The 9,849-nt window shown below is 42.5% G+C and overlaps 1 protein-coding gene across 2 annotated transcripts in view; it reads left to right on the top strand.

Moving 5' to 3' along the window:
• Window positions 1-529: 529 nt before the first annotated feature.
• The window catches only part of SLC5A7 (solute carrier family 5 (sodium/choline cotransporter), member 7), a 22,773-nt gene continuing 13,453 nt past the window's right edge, over window positions 530-9,849 (top strand). Inside the window, exons 1-4 of one of the 2 annotated variants that reach the window (XM_010863001.1) lie at window positions 530-867; window positions 2,104-2,331; window positions 6,558-6,671; window positions 7,413-7,568. In XM_010863001.1, the coding sequence (XP_010861303.1) occupies window positions 2,154-2,331; window positions 6,558-6,671; window positions 7,413-7,568 (448 nt within the window). In that variant the 5' untranslated portion in view covers window positions 530-867; window positions 2,104-2,153. Of the gene's footprint in view, window positions 868-1,854; window positions 1,986-2,103; window positions 2,332-6,557; window positions 6,672-7,412; window positions 7,569-9,849 lie in introns of those variants that run through there. The other variant, XM_010863002.1, reaches the window with a different exon arrangement.

Raw genomic sequence — 9,849 nt, 5'->3', positions numbered from 1 at the left:
AGCAGCAGCAGCAGCAAAATTTTACAGCACTGGAAAATGTACATTGGTGGGCAAGCAACCTGTTCAGCTCAACCTTGGCTGGCTGACATGACACCCCCATTGTTTCAGACCACTCCAAAGTGTAGAAAGGGTATGGATTTAAAATTGATTCTCGAAACCTTTGTGAGATGTCTTCTTCAAAGAACCAGAGAAGCAAGGATCAGCCTCCACCGGGGCCCGGGGAGGGGTCCTCACGCACCAGCGAGTGGCGCCTCAAGAAACCAAAGTCTGGGGGAGGTGAGACTCCCTAGACCCCTCCCCTCTGCCGGACCTCCAGAGACTCCACCTGAAAACAATTTCTTGAGACCCTCCCCATCTCCCCATTCCCAGCTTCCAACCAGAGTCGTGGAAAGTAGGAAATTGGCAATGACTCCGGGGAATCGAGCCCCGCTTCCTGGAGGAGGGAGCGGGAGTGGCCGCGCCTCGCCCGCGTCGTCAGGCCGGGACCCCGCGGCGGCGCTGGCCCCGCGCCCAGAGCGCAGCCCGGCCCGCGGCTCCGGCGCGTCCCCTGCGCCCCACGCCCGCCGGCTCGCGGGCACTTTGCTCTGACGTTCGCCTCCCCGGCTCTGACGACCGGCCGCCCTTATAAAGGGGACTGTGGCCAATACTGGATCGATCGCCTCTTGGCCGCGCCGAGCGCCCCGAGCCGCGCCCACACCTGTCAACTTCGCGCGCGCAACGATTCTGGAGATTCCGGGTGCGAAGCTTCGGGAGCGGACCCTCCTGGCCTGCCGCCCTGCGCCCCGACCACACGCCAGTGTCCCGTGCAGTCTCGGCCGAGAGGAGCCTGGACCCGCGGAGCGCTTCCCTGCGCGGCGGCCACTCCAGGTAGGAGCGCGTCGGGGCCACCCCTCCGACGCGGCTCTGTGCCTCCCTCCCGCGGGGACGCCCAGCGGGCCGGGTCTCGCAGCCTGGGTCCTTGGGTGCGAGCGGCTGTGAAGTCGGGGTGCAGTGGGGGCGCCGGGGACGCCGCGGGCTCAGGAGGGACCCTGGGGCGCAGAAGGATCCCCCCGGAGCAGGATAGGGGGAGACCTGCAGGTGGGGAGGGGAACACGGGGTGCTAAGGCTGCAAAGGCAAAGCTCACCCCTCACTCGCCACTCGCGCTCCTTTTGACTTCTCTGAGCCCAAGGGACAGAGGCTGGTTCTTTAGCCCAAGATCTGTCGCCCATCTGCATGCACGGAGGTCTGGCTTGCCCAAAAACTTGTCCGTGCCGATTGAGGAGAATGGATAGCCACGGGCACGAGAGGAAGATACGAGAGAACAAGAATTCTAGAAATTAAAGGCATTAGAACTTGACGCGTCTCTTCTAAGGGTCTTGTTTTTAGTGCTTGTGACGCTCCGCTTTGTTTCAAGCATTTCTGTATTATTAAGTCGTTTCCCTGTGTGTGCCACTGAGGGAGCAGGGGAGAGAGGGAAGACACTGGGTGGGAAGGGTTGAAGGACGGAGACCCTCTAAATAGCACAAGCCTTTAGTGGCTGCCATAACTTAATCCTCCTGCACTTGTTGAAAATTGGAGGTCCATGTTGTTTTGAAGTTGATCTTCCTAAATTTTTTCCCCAGATATTTGCATGGCAGGTTACTTTTGGAACCACTCCCTGAAGATGTTTGAAAGGAGGGATGGGATGATGATTGAATGAATGAATGATTATGCATGGGTTCTCAGAGTGATCCTTTATGATGCATCTGCACTACTGAACAATTCTGGATTGAACAGTATAGTGGTTCCAAAGTAAATACAGACTTGCTGATTGAGTGACTTCTTGCCCAAGTTACCGGGTTAAAACACAACAAGGTTAATTTTACACTGCAAGAATTTAATACAAAATGAGCACATTCCTTAAACAGCAAAACCCCCATTTTCTCTGTTTCTTGCAAACCCAAGACAAGGTTCAGTTGTTGAACAGAAAGAGAGTGATGGAATGAAGGCTTGTTGGTAGCCACAGGTAAACTTCGGATTTCAATGCACTTCTTCTTTAAGTGGCCACCGCTCAGGAGCCAGCTGGTGTACCCGGGCTGCCTGTATTTGCTTGGCTGGCTTGTAAGGCATCTGTGTTTTCGCAGAAGTCTTAATGAAGTAGCTGCCGCGGCAGAGCCCAGAGCCCTCAGTGACAATGGATTTCCAGGTGGAAGGGCTGGTAGCCATCGTGGTGTTCTACCTTCTCATCTTGCTGGTCGGCATCTGGGCCGCCTGGAGGACCAAGAACAGTGGCAGTGCGGAGGAGCGTAGCGAGGCCATCATCGTGGGCGGCCGCGACATCGGGCTGCTGGTGGGTGGATTCACCATGACAGGTGGGTCCCCTCACGCCCACCTTTGTGCCATCCCTGCCATAGCTCTTCAGGGGAACAAAGCAAACCTCATTCTTTGTCCTTGAGTAAGTCTCTGTGTTCACTACTTATATATTTTTCAAATATTTTCAACCCAGTAGCACTGGACCAAATGATGTTATTATCAGTTACTGGACAGAATATCAGTGAGAGAAATCTGGGCTCTGGGCTGCTGGGTGGGTGGAAGCAGTGAAAACAAAGAGGCGGGGGAATGTGCAGAAGTGCCTGAGTCTCACAAGTTGTGTTTCTGTTCATCGATGTGATGTAGGCAGCACCTCCTTTTACTCCTTACTACAGGCATCAAGTTGTGACCGAGCTGTCTTAATGGATGCTAACTAGTTGATGAACACTAACCAGTGATGGTTTTAAAACTAAATAAGTCACTTTGGAGGCAGCCCAATTCCAAATTGACTGATGTCCTGTCTTGAAACCTTATTCTCCCATGTAATGAAGTAATTTTACTCACAGGAAGACAATCACGTGTTATGAATCCACGGGTCTGAGGAAAAGGTTTCAGGAATACTGATACAAAAGGGAAACACCAGGGTGTGTCTTAGTAAGAATCCTTCAGCCACCAACTGCAACTATCACCCATTCAAACCCCTCCATGCCAGAAGCCCCCAGAGTCTGTCCTCCTTTGCCCAAAGGTGGTTCTGATTAAGTGGTGGCTTGTTTTTCTTTTCTATTCTTCTCGGTTGTTAATATCTTCAAATAATACTGAAAAACAACAATTTAAAATTATATCCATACTACCACTTGATACATATTCACTAACATCAAACATTTCATTTTAGAGTTATATTAGGTTTTTAAATATTATCAATATAATCCATACCAACAGAATTACTATGAGTGCCCAGTGGAGAAATATCCCACTGGAAACCATATCAGAATGATAACCAAATTTCAGTCCTGAAGTGCTAGTTAAAAATCATTAACCCTGTATTTCAAAAAGTTTTCCAAACCAATCTGGGCAGACTGCATCCCTGTTTGGCCATTTGAAACCTACAGTGTCATAGAATAATTTATTGATGATCGATTCTGCCTCTCAGATAGTCACATTTTGTTTGTTTTACTCTTTGCCAACCATACATGGTTTTGTTCGATCTTCATGACAGCACTCGGAAGGGCTCTGGGCTACTCAGGACCCAGACTCGTGTGGTTAGTAAGGACCAGAGCCAGGTCTGGCGGCCACACAGTGAACCACACCCAACCTCTCCCCACTTCTCCATAAAGGTACCCAGGGTGAAAAGAGCTCTCTTTTACCCTCTGTTTCTCATTTTTTGTACATAAACACACATACAGAAAAAAAAATGTATTTTACAAAATATTTTCTATGATGCATAATAAACAAAACCAGAAAAAATACAAAAACATGAAGAATAAGAATCACCCACTTACCTATCACCTGCAGATGTTTACTGAAACGTTGGTGCAGATTTTCTTGTTTTTTTTTTCTTATTATCCAGCTGTTGATGAACAATACAGGCACCTTTGTATCTTCATCTTCAGTTTTCATTAGAGCACAAACAAAGACCCACATGGAATACTGGTATCTGAAGTGAATTAAAGCATTGTAATTATATCTCCCTCAGATTTCTCTTTTGACAAAGAAAATAAGAAGAAAAGCAAAATAAAATGACAGTTGTTTATTTCCCTCAAATGGTTGAAAAGAATAAATAAACTGTTGCATACGAAAGTATTTTATTAATTGTAAATTATAATAACTTTCTAATACTCTAGTTAAATAATACATTAATTATGTTCATAAAGATAATATCTCAGAATTTGTTCTTTTATCATTTAGAGTGATTTTAATCTAATAGGCTATTAAACTATATTGAAAAAATTTGAATTATGATATTTCTTATAACGTGTCCTGCTCGAACTTAGCTTTTAAAGATTTTTTCTCAGAACCAAACAGAGCCTTGATCAATATCATAGTTCAATTAAAATCTGAACCATATTATCTAAACTTGTCAGATTCATTGATTGTGTTATTTGATAAGGAATAAAAATTGAAAATAAAAATGCATATGATTTAAAAGAATCCTTGTTCTCAAGAATCTGACGTGAAAATATACGAACATGCAAATGACCATATTGATAACAATAGAGGGACTTTAATTACAAAAAGTACCCAAGTCTGCCTGTCTATATTATAATACTTTAATACAGTAGTTTGTAATTATGATATTTTAACTCAAGCACCAGTTTTCTTTCTGGAAATGGAGAGGAGACCTACACAATGAAAACTGATCACTAATAAATGTTGTGCTACTAAGACCCAATAAGATCACTAATAAGACCAACAGGCATTTACTTAACGTGGCAAAACATTTCCTGTGTGGTGTTCGGAGTCACAGATGACTGACAGGAAGGTGAGGTCTCAGGGGCTGTGCTGTGAGAAGTCATTGCTCTAGGTCCTGGTTACTTGCCATTTGTGGGAGGTTGGGAAGGAAAGTCTTTAAAATTTCACCAGGTTTAGGATAAGAAAAGCACATCATAGCATTTGTTATTGATCACCACCATGGAAAAGCTGCTGTGAAGATGGGGTAGCAGCTAAATATCATTTGTCCACTTGAGGATTTTGTGTATAAACTCTCCATTTGTGTATGTAAAGTTCCTTTGCAGGCAGGTCTTTTCATATTGACCTTTTAAAAATTGGATCAACCACTGAAGGCTCTCTCTCCTTTGCTTTGGGTTTGGATTAAATGCCAGATAAATTTTGGCAAGAAACACTTGTCTTTGGCAGTTTCATAAACAAGTTATTTGTTTTATGAACATTCTAACTGTGAAATTTCAGAGAATTTTTCAGAGTCAAATTTTATTCCCCATTGCAGCCCAGAATTCAGTCTCATATTTGGTAAGCTTCATGCCAGCCTCTATTCCTCATAATTTTACAGCAATTATACCTAGGGATTATTGTAAATAGTTTGACAATACTTTTCAAAGGGTATAAACTGCCAAGTTTAGAGTGTTCCATTAACTTTAGCATTTCAGCAAAAATCAACTACTACAGTTCTTCTCAGAGAAAATGATAGAGTTTATAGATCATTTTGGACCCAAAGTTGTTTAATCAAAACATGCTTTCTTTGATTCTATGGCCTCCCTTCTTCAGCTGTTATGCTACAATAATGTTATTAAATAATATCTGAAGAAGACATAGTTCTTATTATTCTTTATGAAATATCAAATGTCTGCCTGAAAGACCCAGATTAGAACAAAGACTTGCAAATGAGCATGCATGCAGTCAACATTTTAATTCTCCTGAAGGCTGACCCAAACCCTAAGTGTAGGTCAGGTGTAGGTCAGACCTACACCTAAGTGTAGGTCTCTATCCAGAGACAGAGAAGGAAAAAGCAATTTAAGCTCAATTACATCACCTGGCACCCTCCTCCCTCCACTTCCTTAACAGTGTAAGGTAGTAAGTACAACTACATTATCATTTAAGATAGATTTGCCAAAACCCTATGCACCCAGCATGTTTATGAAGTGACTCTATTAATGGAAAGCACCCACACCCACAACCACACATGCAAACATGCACACACACACACACACACACACACACACTTCACTCCTTGAAGACAATAGTCATTATCAATGAGGAAAGATCAATACAATTAAAATAAAAGGCCCTTGAAATCAAGACACTTGACTCCATGTTATGGAAGCAAGGGGAAGAGTTGTAGCATTATTAAGAATGGAAGCAGTCGTGAAATATATCACATATGATCTCAGACTTTGTGATATTATAAAATCATTTCAAAATGTTCATGACTCGGGGGATTTAGAAAATATCCAGGGCAACACTGTTCAGTGGAAATATGATGTAAGCCACAAATGTAATCTTCAATTTTCTACATATCACTTTTTAAAAAGCACAAAAAAATAGGTGAATTAATGTAAATAATAGAATTACTTAACTCAGTATGTTGAGAATGTTTTAATTTTGTTGTGTAACCAGTACAAAAAAGATTAAGAAGTCTTAACACTTATTTTTCTATGATGAGTCTTAGAAATCCAAAGTGCAGTTTTCACTCTTCGATCACTTCCACCCAGACCAGCCATGTGTCTGGTGGCAGTCCCACAGGCCTCTCGGGGCTCAGGGGCACCCTGTGGGGCCAAGCGGGTCTCAGGGACAACAGGCATGATACATCTCCCCTTCGCTCCTCATCCTGTTTCAGCCACCTGGGTTGGAGGAGGCTACATCAACGGGACAGCGGAGGCCGTGTATGTTCCAGATTACGGCTTGGCGTGGGCTCAGGCACCCATTGGATATTCTCTTAGTCTGATTTTAGGTAAGAAAAGCTTTATACCCGAGTGACTCAGTCAGTAAAGCATAAAGATTAGGAGTATAAATAGCAACTGAAAGAATAAGTCAAACAGCATAACTATTGTGGGAAATGCCACCGGAAATCCCACCGAAGTCACTGTTATCAGGAAGTGGTAACATGAATGTGTAGCTGACTGGATCTCTTGATTATGGAATATGTGGAAAAAATTCCCTTGATCGTTTTGCAATCAGCACAGTGAATTTCTTAGTGTAATGATGTTTTTTATTTCCAAAATAGTGTGGACATATCATTAAAAATGAATCAATTTGAATGGTACCTGAATATCTTGTTGTAAATCAAACTAATAAAAGATCAAGAATATTATTTAACACAGTTCCTATTTTTGTTTTATTATTTTGCTCTTAGAATACTTTTGTTGGATCTTGTGCTTAATCAAATAATACAGGTGCATAGACATTTAAGGGAGTGCTGAGCTGGTCCACGTTTTTCAGCCCAAATGATTTGGCCATGCTATGTACAGCCTTGGATGCCTACAACGGTCATTGTGTTAAGGAATTTCCACTTTATTGCTAAATATTTCTTGGTCCTGTACTCACAGGATTTTGCAGACTGATTCCTCAACACATAGAAGTATTCTAAAAAATTCATTTCCTTTGAGAAATTATACACAGTAAAAGGTTAGCAAAGACTTTTATATTGCAGATTTTCAATTTTCTCTTTAACGCTTGTTTGAATTTCCTTTAGGTGGTCTGTTCTTCGCAAAACCCATGCGTTCCAAGGGCTACGTGACCATGCTAGACCCCTTCCAGCAAATCTATGGGAAGCGCATGGGTGGGCTGCTGTTCATCCCTGCGCTGATGGGAGAGATGTTCTGGGCAGCAGCCATCTTCTCAGCCTTAGGTGAGAACCAACGAAACATCCTTCTGCATGCAGGGAGCTTCCCAGGTGGTGCTAGTGGTAGAGAACCGACCTGCCAATGCAGGAGACATGGGTTCGATCCCTGGGTCAGGAAGATGCCTTGGAGGAGGAAATGGCAACCCACTCTAGTATTCTTGCCTGGAAAATCCCATGCACAGAGGAGTCTGGCAGGCTATGGTCCATAGGGTTGCAAAGAGTTAAACACAATTGAAGTGACTTAGCATGCCCATGCACTCTGGTTGAACAAGTATTAGATACACAGCTTTACTATCTTCAGCCACAGGCCCCAGTGTCGCTTACCTAGATTAACACCACCACCCTGCTGCTTACAAGGCCACCCTTCTCCCATGATCTTCACACAGTATATTAGATTGAATCCGACCACACCCCTTTACTGATTAAAACCAGACCTTTAAACTGGGCTGGAAAAGCTTCTTTTGGACTCTTCCTTCTCCCTTCCTCCAGAACTTTGCAAGCCCAGTGACCCCTTCTTAGGATGCACAGCCCCCGCTTTCCTTTCAAACCAGCCAGGAAGAGCCTTCAAATCTTCTACAGATGTCACCTCCTCCAGGCAGTCATCCTGAACTTTCCAGATGCCTTTCCTCTGGGATTCTGTAAGAACCAGAAATTTTGTTTTCAGTGGATTTACTACTTTGTATTTATATGGCTATTTATCTATTTCTCAGTTTCCAAATGGTCACAAAAGGAATTATGAATTTCTTGAAGGCAGGGCCTGCATCTTATTAACACTTATTGTCCCATTACACATGAATGAATGAATGAATCACCCATAGCTACACTTTCTCCAAAGGAGAAAAGGAAAACAACAGTCTTTCCTTTCTCAATGAATCCCATTTCATCCAGAGTGTTGGAGTGTAGACGTATTCAGGGATTTGAAAAATGAACTTAGACTCTTTGGGGTCTAACTTACTTCCAAGATCCATCCATGCTAAGGACAACCTGTCCTTGAGTTCTCAGCCCACTCATAAAACCTAGGAAGTGAGAGAGTTCAGTGGGATTGTGGGCAAGCTTTAGGCTCAGCACCCTCCCTTTTCATCCAGAATAAGTCTAAGCCATCCCACTGAATGTTGAGCTCCTTCCTGAAGACTCGTAGGGTTAGGCCTTCCTTGTCCTCCCTTTATGAGCTATGTCTTTGTGTGACATCCAGGACACTGTCATCTCCATCTCCTCTTACAAATGGAAGCAATGGGCTTACATCTACAGTCAGGCTTTAAGTGGCCCAAAGAAAAGTCAGATGACATGAAGCTCCTGTGTTATGCATTAGACTACAGGCTACTCTTCTGCTTTCAGGGTTGTCATCAGATTTGGTCTCTGTAACATCAGATAATACTTTACACCACTCTTCACTCCTTTCTCTCTAGACTCCTGTATAATTGTATCTTATTTTGTTGGTCTCCAACTGTCAGATGAAGGAATGATTTAATGTAGAAAAGAAGTGAATTTAATAGGTAAATAATTTTCACTGTAATATTCAGTGAAAATATTGCACTTTCCTGGCACTGAGTGGTCATGCTCTACAACCATCCCTGCCGTATCCTCATGAAGTTTTACATAAACACACAGCTCCCTTCCCACCTTGCTCTCAGTAGCAATGGTAGTTTATTTGTCATTGGTTTCAAAGCCAGAAAATTTTGGTTTTAAGAACAAACTGCCTGCTGAGATATCAAAAAAGGAGTGGGCTGAATATCTAACAGAATACAAAATGTTCACTCTCGCTGAGTAAGGATCAATTCATATAACAGAGCCCTAAAGGGAGAATAGAATGAAAACCTATTATTTCTAAAGTACTTTGGAAATATAAATCATAATAGCTAAACTCTGAACTTTGCTGCAATTAGTTATTTTAGCAATTACGTGTCTACATCTGTGTGTATGTCAACATACATGTAAAATATGTTAATGTCTCTCTCTTTATATACACATGTATCAAAGAACATTTATGAAAACATGACTGCTATTCTTGAAATATATGCTCTAGTAAAAAAAAAAGTATATTTCAATTTAACAACAGCTCTGTTTTCTTCAAAAATAATAGTTGGATATACTTCAAAATTAGTGTTTATTAGAAATAGCTCGGGACAAGATATTTTACCACCTTACTATGAATGTGCATAGCTCACCTGTAAAACTTAGGAGTATCTCAAACTGTCTTCTCGATATATATAAACATCCTTACAGCTTCTTAAAGAAATGTGTATTTACATAACAGATCAAATTCAGAGAATTTTTATAACTTTATTTT

Source organism: Bison bison, unplaced genomic scaffold (assembly GCF_000754665.1).
Source record: "Bison bison bison isolate TAMUID 2011002044 unplaced genomic scaffold, Bison_UMD1.0 scf7180017864486, whole genome shotgun sequence".
Lineage (NCBI taxonomy): Eukaryota > Metazoa > Chordata > Mammalia > Artiodactyla > Bovidae > Bison > Bison bison.
This window is presented reverse-complemented; position numbering and strand designations above follow the sequence as displayed.